This window comes from Oncorhynchus masou, chromosome 28, assembly GCF_036934945.1.
Source record: "Oncorhynchus masou masou isolate Uvic2021 chromosome 28, UVic_Omas_1.1, whole genome shotgun sequence".
Classification (NCBI taxonomy): domain Eukaryota; kingdom Metazoa; phylum Chordata; class Actinopteri; order Salmoniformes; family Salmonidae; genus Oncorhynchus; species Oncorhynchus masou.
In genome coordinates, this window is record NC_088239.1 from 42,164,635 (window position 1) to 42,179,301 (window position 14,667).

At 45.2% G+C, this 14,667-nt stretch overlaps 1 protein-coding gene across 1 annotated transcript in view; it reads left to right on the plus strand.

The window, feature by feature from the left end:
* The window catches only part of LOC135517595 (inactive tyrosine-protein kinase PRAG1-like), a 35,987-nt gene extending 21,661 nt beyond the window's left edge, over positions 1–14,326 (plus strand). Inside the window, exons 5-7 of the mRNA XM_064942044.1 lie at positions 7,971–8,737; positions 11,201–11,482; positions 11,702–14,326. Of these exons, the coding sequence (XP_064798116.1) occupies positions 7,971–8,737; positions 11,201–11,482; positions 11,702–12,502 (1,850 nt within the window). The 3' untranslated portion in view covers positions 12,503–14,326. The remainder of the gene's footprint in view (positions 1–7,970; positions 8,738–11,200; positions 11,483–11,701) is intronic.
* Positions 14,327–14,667: the final 341 nt, after the last annotated feature.

Consider the following 14,667-nt stretch of genomic DNA (forward strand, 5'->3'; position numbering starts at 1 on the left):
TACTTCCAAAGTTGTGTCAAAATGTCCTAATACCCTGACAACACCACTCACTTCCCGTGCACGAGCTTTGCTAAATAAATGTAGGAATATGTTATTCAATTATTGCACCCACACTGCTCGCGCGCACCTACGAGAGTCTGCGTTGCCAAGGGCTAAAATAGAGGTCATTCCTATTTCTGACACAGATCGCGCTGCAAGTCCTGCCTCTCCCATCTCCTCATTGGTTTATAGAAGCAGGTACCCATGTGCCATCTCCTCATTGGTTATACCCACGTGGGTGATTGAAAGACAAACTCTTTTTCCGGTTGTCGTGGTAATACTATGAAAGTGCGGCAGTGTAGCCTAGTGGTTAGAGCGTTGGCCTAGTAACCGGAAGGTTGAGAGTTCAAACCCCCGAGCTGACAAGGTACAAATCTGTCGTTCTGCCCCTGAACAGGCAGTTAACCCACTGTTCCCAGGCCATCATTGAAAATAAGAATTTGTTCTTAACTGACTTGCCTGGTAAATAAAGGTAAAAAAAAAAAAAAAAAAAAGTGTAGATGCCAATCACCATATAAGTTCAAAGATGAAAAAGCTTGGGAGGAGAGATGACTAGAAATGATTCGGGTGACCGTTTTATGTGTGGATTAATTGTCGGAGTAAAGGACCTTGTGCATTTCAGGTAAAATAACTACTCAATGTTTATATCACAGGACAAATGAGCTAATAACAGCAAGCTAGCTAAATAGGACAAATTAGCTAGCAAGTGCAAGCTAACTAGCTAAATTGCTATACATGTTTAATGCTCTTCGACCTGTCCCCAAATTAATGTCATTGGATCATAGTTTGTTTTGATATTTTAACCTGCATGTCGTGATCGCATTTGGTGTAGGGGGACAAAGTAAATATATGCACGATAGCGCACGATGGCGCACGTGCGCAGCCGGTTTGGGTTCCGTGTGAGGTAGCCTAGTGGTTAGAGTGTTGGACTAGTAACCGGAAGGTTGCAAGTTCAAACCCCCCGAGCTGACAAAGGTACAAATCTGTCGTTCTGCCCTGGCCGTCATTGAAAATAAGAATTTGTTCTTAACTGACTTGCCTAGTTAAATAAAGGTAAAATAAATTTAAAAAAATTAAAATGGACAACAAAGTCAAGTTATATGAGTGGCCATCACAAAGCCCTGACCTCAATCCCATAGAAAATGTGTGGGCAGAACTGAAAAAGCGTGTGCGAGCAAGGAGGCCTACAAACCTGACTCAGTTACACCAGTTCTGTCAGGAGGAATGGGACAAGTTCACCCAACTTATTGTGGGAAGCTTGTGGAAGGCTACCCAAAACATTTGACCCAAGTTAAACTATTTAAAGGCAATGCTACCAAATAATAATTTAGTGTATGTAAACTTCTGACCCACTGGGAATGTGGGTCATTCCACATTCTAAAAATAAAGTGGTGATCCTAACTGAACTAAAACAGGGAATTTTTACTAGGATTAAATGTCAAGGAATTGTGAAAAACTGAGTTTAAATGAATTTGGCTGAGGTGTATGTAAACTTCCGACTTCAACTGTATTAAAACACATTTTTATTATCTAAATAATATGCTATAAGCAAAGCATTTCATTAATGAATTAATAACATAATGAGTTCCTTATTTCTATTTTACCATTATGAGTTCTTAATTAACGTAAGTGAATTATTTATTCAGGTACCCATAGGCTACAGATGGAATAGGAAGCTTCTGATTGTGTAATTATGTATAAGTAGACTAAATCATTATTATAATTGAAATGATAAGACAAACGTGCCTTAACAAAAACATGTAACACATAGGTCACCAATTGCAAGGTGCAGCCTCCGTCCAAAACATTGGAGTTTGGTCCAGTCATTCAACGCGACATTCAATGTTTCAGCTTCTCCCTTCATTTTGTTATACAGTGTTGGGAATGGCGACTTGGGAGAAATATGTGCGAGATGGAAATCTTGTATCTCCTGTCCAGCTTGTTCATCATCTTCTTGAAGCCATCTTTGCTGACTGTGTAAATAGGGACATTTCTTTAAGCTATGTGATAGGGGATAGCCTCTGTGATTTCTATGTCTGTAATCAATGCCTGTTTCGGTGGCTGGTTGTGGCTGAGGGGCTTTCCTACTGTCAGATGTTTTTTTTCCACCATGCAATCATCGTAAAGTAGGGGATGGTTATTCTTCAAGTGATTTAATACATTTGTCGTGTTGTCTCTTGTCGTTGCCACAACTCTGAGGCACTTTTTACACAACACTTCAATTTGGTTGACATCGGTTTGCCTGCAGCCAAAATACTGCCATACCACTGAAGGTGTGCCCTTCTTTGGCACACACACACACACACACACACACACACACACACACACACACACACACACACACACACACACACACACACACACACACACACACACACACACACACACAGGTAAAGCCCTTTCTTTCCTCACCAGAGTCTAACTGCACGCTTTAAGCAGGGACGCTTGTGATTGGCCAGCATGCACAAGCCATGCAGAGAGTGAGAGAGTTCGCTTGTGATTGGTCAGCATCCTCTGTGCATGTGCAGACGTAGGATCTACAGTTTGCTACAACAGGAAATGAATCCTGCCGCAAAAGGAAATGTGAATTATTATGCGGATTATAATTAAATTGACATTTTTGTAGGGGATGATACATTTTTCGTAAGGGAAAATCAAGTCTGAAATTTCAAAGTGGAAATCTTAACTACACTACAAATGTTTCATTTCCTGCATTTAAGATCCTGCATCTGTAGAGAGTGAATGAACAAGGTCTAGTGCATCTTATTGGAGGAGGTACCATAGTCTAGTTTTTTATTAACGGAGTGTCAAAGGAAGGAGAAAATTGCAGCCTCTTGCAATAATGTAAAAGAATTGTGCCCCAGAGTTGGTCCTGGGGGAAATCTTGCCCTTTATGCCATGTTACCTGATAAGGAAAAACATCTTCACTTGTTTTCCATTTGTGGTAGTCACATGGCTCTACTAGGAGGAATCTAACCTGGTTGAGATTGAGAGAACAATCAGAAGAGGAAAAGGCTACGGCAGATATGAGGTTATAGTAGCAGAAGTCCAGCGTTCATTTCTCTGTCCTCTTCCAAATTGAGTGTGTGCCTGTCTCTCTGTCTGTGTGACCAGCCTTTGTTTTGAAATATACTTTTCCCAGATAGACAGATTGAATCAGTGTGTGTGTGTGTTTGAGTGCATGTGAGTGTGTGCGTGTGTCTAACCCTTCACACTGCTGGCTGAGGTCTGACGCACCATCACTCTTGTCTGGCGTCACTGTCTTCGTCTCTCCATATAAGCCCAGGGGATGCAACCCAAATGGCACCTCGTTCTCTATGTAGTGCACTACTTATGACCACAGGTCTCCTGTCAAAAGTAATGCACTCAAAAGGAATATGGTGCCATTTGGGACACTCCCAGACAGTATGTAATTGCCTCACTTCCTGGGAAGTGTTTGAAGAGATAATTATGGGACTTTGATAAGGAGGAAAATACGGGCTTTTGCTGCTCCATGCAGACATGCCATCTTTCCTTTAGATTTCCGCTCTGGAAACTTACTCATTTAGTCGGTGTTAAAAATGTGACTCTATGACTCTATTTCCTACAGTGTTCACTACTTTTGACCAGAGCCCAAAGGTCTGGTCAAAAGTAGTGCACTTTGTAGGGAATAGGGTGCAATTTGAGAAGCAGCCTTACTGTCAACAAGCACTTACTTACCCAACTCTCTGGGTTAGACTGTGGAGTTTCACATTCTTTATATTGTACTCTTTAATTCACCATTTCCTAATGGTATAGCACAGCAGACATGTTGACCATCATATTGAACTCCCTCACTACACCCTCTCAGGGAACTTTGAATAGATGAAATGTGACTAAGATGTTAGACGTTACAAGGGAGAGACACTTAGACACAGTGATAGGATTGGGTACAGCTAGCCAAAGTCACCCAGGCAGATGCTGTTGTGGATAATGTACTTTAATGTAGGTTTATGGGTGACGGGTAATTTACTCTAGGTCTATGGGTGAAGGATAATGTAGCTTGCTCTGTTGGCTAAGATGGTTGGCTTTGAGTTGCTGGGCAGAAGATGGCTAGTTTAATCCCCACTCGGGGCAGAACAGAATGCAATCTGTTACATATGGATAATGTGCGGTATGTTTATGGAAAACATACTATAGGTTTATGGGTTAGGGTTAATGTACTGTAGGTTTGTGGGTGAGGGGTAATGTGCTGTATTGGTAATGTACTATATATTTATAGCATTCTGGGTGAGGGATGCACAAGGACACAAAGCTCCAATTATAAGAATCAATACAGGCGCCTGAGGCGGTAGGATCCTAGTTCAACAGTAACTACTAGCGGCAGTTAGTCGCTCTCCTCACTCTCCCTATTGCTCATACTGGGCATGTAATGATTCACTAATACACATTGGTTCCTAGTTCAAATGTTTAAGATCGGGACCCCAATCCAGATCTAGCATGCATCAGTCAGAAAATCAATTCAAAAGGTTACGAATCGCCGGCTAGTTTTTTTTTCTTCCTTCTCAAATAACTTTCTTTCTACCTTCTGAAAATACCGCTCTTATAAATGCGTTGATAGTCCCTTTGCGTGCCGAACAACCCCAGGGAATATCAGTAGCCTAGTGAAACTGCACACTGTACCCAGCTTCGCGCACTGCCCGAAGAGAGGTCTATTTCTGATCTTGTAGCTGCAGGGCAGCTTCAGCATTCAAATGCTTGTAAAATGGCTTGCACAATATTAGTCTTTATTAGTTGATTGACAACCAATATCATTTTCAAGCTTATTGTTATCAAATGCGCTGTTGAAAATGGTGTTTTACCAGAATAGAATTGAGCTACTAGAGACACAACTCTGATCTGGCTATAGCCTACCTGCAGATCGAGGCTTGCGTTCGATTTAATTTGGATTTTTCAGGTTCACCATCAGCAATAGTTTGGATAGTTTTGCTTTAAACAGTCAGTGTATTCAGAAAGTATTCAGACCACTTTACTTTTTCCACATTGTTACGTTAGCCTTATTCTAAAATGGATTTAATAAAAAATAAAAACTCAATCTGCACACAATACTCCATAATGTCCTTCACTCGTTACCTGTATTAATGGCACCTGTTGAACTTGTTATCAGTATAGAAGACAACTGTCCACAACCTAAAACAGTCACACTCCAAACTCCACTATGGCCAAGACCAAAGAGCTGTCAAAGGACACCAGAAACAAAATTGTAGACCTGCACCAGGCTGGGAAGACTGAATCTGCAATAGGTAAGCAGCTTGGTTTGAAGAAATCAACTGTGGGAGCAATTATTATGAAATGGAAGACATACAAGACCACTGATAATTTCCCTCGATCTGGGGCTCCACGCAAGATCTCACCCCGTGGGGTCAAAATGATCACAAGAACGGTGAGCAAAAATCCCAGAACCACACGGGGGGACCTAGTGAATGACCTGCAGAGAGCTGGGACCAAAGTAACAAAGCCTACCATCAGTAACACACTACGCCGCCAGGGACTCAAATCCTGCAGTGTCCCCCTGCTTAAGCCAGTACATGTCCAGGCCCGTCTGAAGTTTGCTAGAGAGCATTTGGATGAAGATTGGGAGAATGTCATATGGTCAGATGAAACCAAAATATAACTTTTTGGTAAAAACTCAACTCGTCGTGTTTGGAGGACAAAGAATGCTGAGTTGCATTCAAAGAACACCATACCTACTGTGAAGCATGGGGGTGGAAACATCATGCTTTGGGACTGTTTTTCTGCAAAGGGAATCCACAGTTGACAGTGCACGTTAGAGCTAAAAATAGGAATTGTCCATAGAGCTCCAAGACAGGATTGTGTCGAGGCATAGATCTGGGGAAGGGTACCAAAACATTTCTGCAACATTGAAGGTCCCCAAGAACGCAGTTGCCTCCATCATTTTTAAATGGAAGAAGTTTGGAACCACCAAGACTCCCTAGAGCTGGCCACCCAGGCAAACTGAGCAATCGAGGGAGAAGGCCCTTGGCCAGGGAGGTGACCAAGAACCCGATGGTCACTCTGACAGAGCTCCAGAGTTCCTCTGCAGCACTCCACCAATCAGGCTTTTATGGTAGAGTGGCCACACGGAGGCCACTCCTCAGTAAAAGACACATGAAAGCCCACTTGGTTTGCCAAAAGGCACCTAAAGGACTCTCAGACCATGAGAAACAAGATGCTCTGGTCTGATAAAACCAAGATTGAACACTTTGGCCTGAAACCTGGCACCATCCCTGCTGTGAAACATGGTGGTGGTAGCATCATGCTGTGGGGATGTTTTTTAGCGGCAGGGGCTGGGAGACTAGTCAGGATCAAGGGAAAGATGAACGGAGCAAAGTACAGAGAGATCCTAGATGAAAACCTGCTCCAGAGCGTTCATGACCTCAGACTGGGGCAAAGGTTCACCTTTCAACAGGATAATAGCCCTAAGCACACAGCCAAGACAACGCAGGAGTGGTTTCAGGACAAGTCTCTGAATATCCTTGAGTGGCCCACCAGAGCCCGGACTTGAACCCGATCAAACATCTCTGGAGAGACCTGAAAATAGCTGTGCAGCAACGCTCCCCATCCAACCTGACAGATCTTGAGAGGATATGCAGAGAACAATGAGAGAAACTCCCCAAATACAGGTGTGCCAAGCTTGTATCATCATACCCAAGAAGACTCAAGGCTGTAATCACTGCCAAAGGTGCTTCAACAAGGGCCTCCTGAGTGGCATGATGGTCTAAGGCATTGTACCGCACTGCTAGCTATGCCACTAGAGATCCTGGTTCGAGTCCAGGCTCTGTCGCAGCCGGCCGCAACCGGGAGACCCATGGGCGGCGCACAATTGGCCCAGTGTCGTCCAGATTAGGGGAAGGTTTGGTCGACAGAGATGTTGTTGTTCAATCAGGTTCTAGCAACTCCTGTGGCGGGCCAGGCATACTGCACACTGACACGGTCGCCAGGTGTATGGTGTTTCCTCAGACACATTGGTGGGCTGGCTTCTGGGTATTGTGTCAAAAAGCAGTGTGGCTGGTTTTGTTTCGGAGGACGCACAGCTCTTGACCATCGCCTCTTACGAGTCCATATGGGGGTTGCAGTGATGGGGCAAGACTGTAACTACAAATTGGGGTAAAAAAAAAAGGTGCTTCAACAAATACTTATGTGATATTTCCCCCCAAAAAATCTCTAAAAACCTGTTTAAGCTTGGCCATTGTAGGGTATTGTGTGTAGATTGATGAGGGGGATAGAATAAGGCTGTAACACAACAAAATGTGGAAAAGGTCAAGGGGTTGAATACTTTCCGAATTATCATTCCATAACAAGGACAGCAAACCCTTTTGGCGAGCAGCACTGCTTTGCCAAAGCAAGAGGAGAAGAGAAGCTTACTCAGTAAAGACCTCAAAACAATCAACATCATTTGATTTCGAGACAGGGGTGAAATCCAAAGTTGTGCGATATGTTCATTGGTCATTTCATAGACAAATATTGATACATTACTAGCGCAAAAATGACACGTTAGTGGGTGCTAGCAATTTCAGATCAAAAGTGGGGGGACAAAAAGCCTACATGCACTACCCAACCCCCCGCCTCCAATCTGATAGTGGTGTGATAGCCCAGTCTCCCTTATGGCTCAGCTTGGGTTCTTACATACACCACACACACACAGCTCAGAAGTCAGCTCAGAGTTTTTTTCTAGTGTGTGATGTTTTGATCAAATGTTTTTTATTATATGTATATGGATTCGGCAACTGTTTGATCAGAGAAGTGTTGATGCTGCTGGTACTAGTAGTTCTCCAGTGTTTAAGTAAATTCAGTATATAAAAAAAATGGAAATGTGCTTCAAATGTAATATTTTATCTTGTGCCTGTAGCCTGTCTCTGTGTGATATCCAATATCAACATGAATACTGATGACTTCTCTCTCGCTCTCTACAGGTTCCCACGATGCCCCTCGTCTGTCGTGCGCCTCCCCATTTCCCAGAAGCCCCATGGACTCCTCTCCAGTGTCTCCTCACTCTGACCCGTTCCCTAGCAACAACCTTTCCAACCAGCTGCAGCCACCGCCTCTCCCCGAGAAGAAGATGGTGAACCGCACCGTCTCCGCCCCTGACAGTGCAGCCGGGAAACCCCTGTTCTGGGCCTTCCCCCGCCTCCCCTTCACCGGTGGTTCTGAGAGCAACGCATCTCGTCCAGACGTACCATCCCTGTCCAGCCTCCCGTCCTCCCCTGTCGACCCCCGTCCCCTCTACTCCTCCGAATCCCTAGAGCGCTGTCAAGGCCCTCCGGGTCGCCCCCTGCACTCCCGGACCCTGGACGAACCCCTGAAAGTACGTGGGCGACTCGGAGGACACAGCAGGGGCAGCATCACCTCCTCCTCCTCCCCCCAGCTCAGCGGCCCTCACCTCTCAGCCTCCGGGCCCAGCCACGGCTCTAGCCTGCAGCTGCAGACCCTGCTCAGTAACATAGACAGTAGAGAGGGCATCTACTCTAAGCTGGGAGGCCTGTACGCTGAGTCGTTGCGGCGCCTGGCTCTGAAATGTGAGGATCACTTCACCCGCAGTCAGAAGAACACGCTGCGCTTCGATGAGAGCAACTGGTCCCTGTTCAAACTGACCTGTAACAAAGCCAGCTGTAATGCAGGCGATGCTGTGTACTACTCTGCTGCCTGCGCCTCCGACCCATCTAACTCCTACGCTGTCAAGGTGACAACCTTAGATACCTTTCATCTCCATAGCTCTCTGTGTTCTCGAGTTTTACACTACACACACACACACACACACACACACACACACACACACACACACACACACACACACACACACACACACACACACACACACACACACACACACACACACAGTCAAGGTAACTGAATACAAACTTTCTTAGTTAACCTTTATCTAGGCCCCTTTTAGGTCAGAAGAACGCTTTCCCTAGGGAGATATGTCTATCTGTGTTCTTGAGTTTCAAAGTGGGATTGTTTTGGGGGCCAAGGCTCTCATGTGGTGCTTGATAATCAAAATGTTTTGCTATCAAGGACTCTGGTGTTTAATGTTTATAATAAGTCTGAAAGACAAAACAACAAGGCTGAGAATACATTTAGAGGGGGGGGGACGTGTGGAATTATAAACAAGTATGTGGCGAGGATGTGTGTGTGTGTGGGTGAGAGACATAATTACCATGAGAAGAGGTTCTTTGTAATCTTTAGTTTAAATTCAAACTCCTCTTTTTTTCTTCTTTTTTAAAATTTTACCCCTTTTTCTCCCCAATTCCATGGTAATCCAATTGTTTTTAGTAGCTACTATCTTGTCTGATCGCTACAACTCCCGTACGGGCTCGGAGTCACGCGTCCTCCGATACACAACCCAACCAAGCAGCACTGCTTCTTAACACAGCGCCATCCAACCCGGAAGCCAGCCGCACCAATGTGTCGGAGGAAACACCATGCACCTGGCAACCTTGGTAGAGCGCACTGCGCCCAGCCTGCCACAGGAGTCACTGGTGCGATGAGACAAGGATTTCCCTACCGGCCAAAACCTCCCTAACCCAGACAACGCTAGGCCAATTGTGCATCGCCCCACGGGCCTCCCAGTCGCGGCCGGTTACGTCAGAGCCTGGGCACGAACCCAGAGGCCCTCAAACTCCTCTCTGATTGGATTGTGTACGTTCAGACTCCTCTGTGATTGGACTGTGTAAGTTCTACTCATCAATCAAGGTCATCTTCCTACCTTGTTAAAGACTAGCTCGCGAAACAATAAAACCTGTCCAATGAAGTAAGCCACCCCTTAACAAGCTTTTGACTGTTTAGAGAACCAGAGGGAGCCACAGCCCCTTCACTTTGTGTATGTACCAAATGGCATGTTATTCCCTACGTAGTGCACTACTTTTGACCATATAGGAGATAGGGTGCCATTTGGGACAAATTTGGTTTGTTCTCTGAGGGAAGAGAAGGAAGGTCCCACCATTCTAGTGTTCCTCCAGGGAATGTACTGTAGCCTGCCGTGGAGGGAGGAGGATGTGCTGCTTTGCATTCATTCTGACTGACCTTTGTCCCAAAGTCATTAGCAACGTGTAAATCCAGAGCAGGGCCCTGTGTGTTAAGGGAGATTTGCTGCAGAGGCTCTGCATAGTCTTTCCTAATGTCTCTGTGTCCATTCATCCTTCCTGCCAGCCAGGATTCACAGTTATACACACGCCTGTTGTCAAGGCCTGTACACACACACACATATATATATCAAAGATCCCCTCTCTCACACACACACACACACACACACACACACACACACACACACACACACACACACACACACACACACACACACACACACACACACACACACACAGTGTATGAAATAATCCAGCCTTCATATTAATCATCAGACTGTCCCAAATAACACCCTATTCCTTATATAGTCCACTACATTTCCCTATGGGCCCTGATCAAAAGTATTGCACTATATATGGGAATTGGGTGCAATTTGGGAAGTACCCTATGTCATATCAGAGCTTACCCTATTCCCAATATAGTGCACTACTTTTGACTAGGGTCTATAGGACTCTGTTCAAAAGTAGTGCACTATATAGGGAATAAGGTGCAATGTGGGATGCAACACACAGTGTTTGGCTTTGCACGTAATGTACATGATGAAACTCATTCATCATAGCTGCCATAAGTGTACCAGTGTTTGTCTGCTTGAAAACAAGATCAGAATGAATGCAGGATTTAAAGCTTGGTGACAGCGAGTGAGAATACTAAATCTCACCAAGTGCAAGTAGAGAATGTGTTAATGTCTCTACTTGAAGTAGTACAATAAGGGGAAAGACTCTTGCAAAGTCTCTTGTGACAGACAAGTAGCGTGCAAAGCACACAGGCGAGATTTGATTCTGGATGCAGAGATAGTATACAAGTTATAAAACTGCTTCAATATAACTGAAGTATTTCCACATTCTGTCCACATCAGGGCTTTAACTCTTGTCTATCAATGTAATTCAAGTATTTTCCCCACTATGCACATTGTGGTCTAAGCAGTCTCTTCCTCCTCCACTCTGTTCTCTGAAAGTGCCAGGCAGACAATTTCCTAATTCTCTCCACATCATGGCGTTGACTCTCCCCTCCTCCATTCTCTACCTAACTATAACCAGTATGTTTCCCTCTCTCCCTCCAGATCTGTAAGAGCCAGACCTCTGAAGCCAAGCAGGGTCACCTCTACGGCTTGTCTGTCCAGCAAACCCTCCCGCCCCACTTCAACCTCCAGCAGGACTGTGGTCACTTCATCGCCTGCGTCCCCCAGAGCATGCTCCCCCCTGACGAGGCTTCACTGCCCCTCGGGCCCAACCCCACGCAGGGGGACAAGGAACGCGTGGTGGTTATCACCCAGGAGGTGCCACAGCAGAGTACGGCAGACTTCGTGAAGGAGTGGGCGTCCTTCCACCAGGCTCAGCCAGAGGTCAGTTGTCTGTCTGCGTCTCAAATGGCACCCTAGGCCCCTGGTCAAAAGTAGTGCACTATATAGGGAATATGGTGCCATTTTGGGACACTCATAGCTTTCTTCATGTTTGCTTTAAGCTTTCAGCCTTTAAAAAAAAATATTGTTTTGATGTACAGAGCTTCGTGATTTCTGATGAATAGCGCTCTACTATTGAAATGTATTGTTTTTTTTATCTAGGTGTACGAACGGCGGGTCTGCTTCCTCCTGCTGCAACTGTGCAACGGTCTGGAGCACCTAAAGGAGCACGGGGTCACACACCGCGACCTCTGTCTGGAGAACCTTCTCCTGATCCCTCACCGTCGCCCCCTGCAGGCCAACCCCAATGCCCCCTACGACCAGAAGCACCTGCCCCGCCTGGTCATCGCCAGCTTCGCCAAGGCCAAGCAGCGAAACACTGAGGATTCCGCTGCCAATGATCCCCGCATTAAACGCGACCACGCCCGCCTGGCCCCGGAAATCGTGTCGGCCGCCCAGTACCGGAAATTTGACGAGTTCCAAACGGGAATCCTGATCTACGAGCTGCTCCACCAGCCCAACCCATTCGAGGTGAGCCCAAAACTGAAAGAACAGGACTACAACTGTGAGGACCTGCCCCCCATTCCTCCAGTCTCCCTCTACTCCACTGGGCTCCAGAGACTAACCCGGCTGCTCCTCCAGCCAGACCCAATGAAACGCATCCACATCCAGGAGGCCAAGCGGGTGCTGCAGAGCCTACTGTGGGGCCCCCGGAGGGACCTGATGGAGCAGCAGCGGTGGGGGAACCGAGACAGGCTGGGCCACGGAGAAGGGCCATGCCACGAGGGCCTCCTCAACTGGCTGGACGTGAAGAGAGCCCTGCTGATGATGAAGTTTGCTGAGAGGTCCCTGGAGCCGGAGAGGAACGCAGAGTTGGAGGACTGGCTGTGTTGTCAGTACTTCAGTGCCGCTCACCCTCTGTCCCTGTGTCATACAGCTGAACTGCTCTACTCACTCAAATGACTGAAACACTGACTGGACAAACTGTCTGAATCCCAAATCAACCCTTAGCTCCCTAGGCACTCCATGAGATCTGAAAAGATTGGATAGTTTTAGGATTGGGGCGAGTTTATGGACAATGTGTAGAGACAATGAACCAATGCCTTGGGTTTCCCTGTATCTGTCACGGAGGATATACGAAAATACAATGTGAACCTGCTGCCTGCCTCCTTTACAATGACATGCATGAAAGCAAGGCATCACTGACTGACCATTCAGCTTCTACTGTATGTGTTCTAGTTTACAGACTGCTGTTTTGTTTACTGTATGGACTAAGGCAGACCACTGGAGATTGTCCAAAAGCACAGCCAGGCCAGGGATGGACAGAACAGCCTAACATGGAATGGTCTCTCTGGCCAGACTGAGCATTCTGCACTCTCCACCCCAAACACAGCCCCTGTGAGAAGAGACGTGCACAGAATGGAGCAAATCAGACAAAGATTTACACTTACTATAATGCAAAGTACTAATGAACAACAGTCGAGCCAATACATTCTAACTGTTATGGTCTTGTGTTGTCCTTAATTAATAGGACTTCTTGATACCCATTGCCCTTTGAGATAGTAAGAGTTCTCGCTGGTATTTCATCCCTGTCCACTCCAGCAAGTCTTGGCATAAATGTTTGATTGTGCCTGTGCAGCTATTTAACTTTTATTTGCTTATTACAAAATGTAAATAGAGGGTCACACACAACTATTTACATTTGCCTATATTACAATGGCACATATAGTAAAAGTGTTGACACGGAGTCAACAGGTTCTAGAATGATGCTTACTATTCAGTGTAAAGGTATGATGTTGCATCTCACCTTGTCAATCCATATGGGGAGTAAGGGTATTGGTCTTTAGAGAGGCAGCCATTTTAAAGGCAAAGCTGTTTTGACTGAATGGAACTAGCCTGACCTGAACCAACTCAAAATGTGTACTGCCTAATGCCACTCAATACAGTGTGTATTGCATTAGTTAAGATGGCCAAAACCACCACTGCTATGGCCCCACTTACGCCAATACTTACCTTAATATCATCTACAATTGTTGTTTTCGATATTATAAAATTGTTACAGTGCCTTTAGTTCTCCATGTGTTACGGTGACTGAGAACTTCATTGTAAATCGTAACCCCTATACACCCTCTTCGATATGTGAAACTGGAATTTCACAGACTAGTTTGGAGACAGATATAACTTGTACATACAGAGATTGTAGATCAACTGTTGTGCCCCACTCAAGCAGGTCTTAATAATTGCAATGGATAAGCTCCATAGTGAAAGTATTTATGATATCCAATTGTTTAACCTGTATTTGTCACTGGAATGCCTTTTGTTGGTTTTGGTTACATCCAAAATAACACTATATTACCTACATGGTGCACTACTTTTGACTAGGACCAATATAGGGTTTTGGTCCAAAGTAGTGCACTATTTAGAGAATAGGGTGCCATTTTGGGAAGCTACCTGTGATTGGTTTTCCCTTTTTATTACTTTGTTTGTTTTAGAGGTTGATGTTTTAATGCTTCTGCTGTTGTGCTTGCTGTGTCTCCTCTCCTTTGCCAGTGCACTGCAGCAGACTGCTTCCACACACAGTTTAACTTCTTAGCTTTTTCTCCAATGAGAAATATGGCCTGAGGCTGCAAAGGAAACAGTCCAAATACTGTTCTATTCCACTGCGGTTATCATTATGGGACGAGAACATTTACACTTCTCTGATGACTAACAAGTTATTAACAGAATTTGTGAGCCTCACCTGCATCTATTAATAAATTGTAAATGTTTTCACACATTCACACCATACTCCTTCTCAGTCTTTCTGTTTTGAATCAATGGGTGGAACCTGTGAATGGATATAAGTGTGCTGCTGATTATGGCCTGGTACTTTGTAAGACCTGCTAATGAAATGGAGAAAAAAAAAAGTCTCGAATGCCTGAGTCAGGGAGCTGTAAGGAAAATGTGAAAGCCCATTTGTACAAAATGGTACAAATGTGGTACCAAGCAGTCAGTGGAGGCTCCTCAGAGGAGGAAGGGGAGGACCATCCTCCTCAGTGATTATCATAAAAATGTCAATTGTAAAATTATTAGAAAGTTATCCTTTTTAAATAAAACTATACTAAATATAAACACGCCACCAAATGACT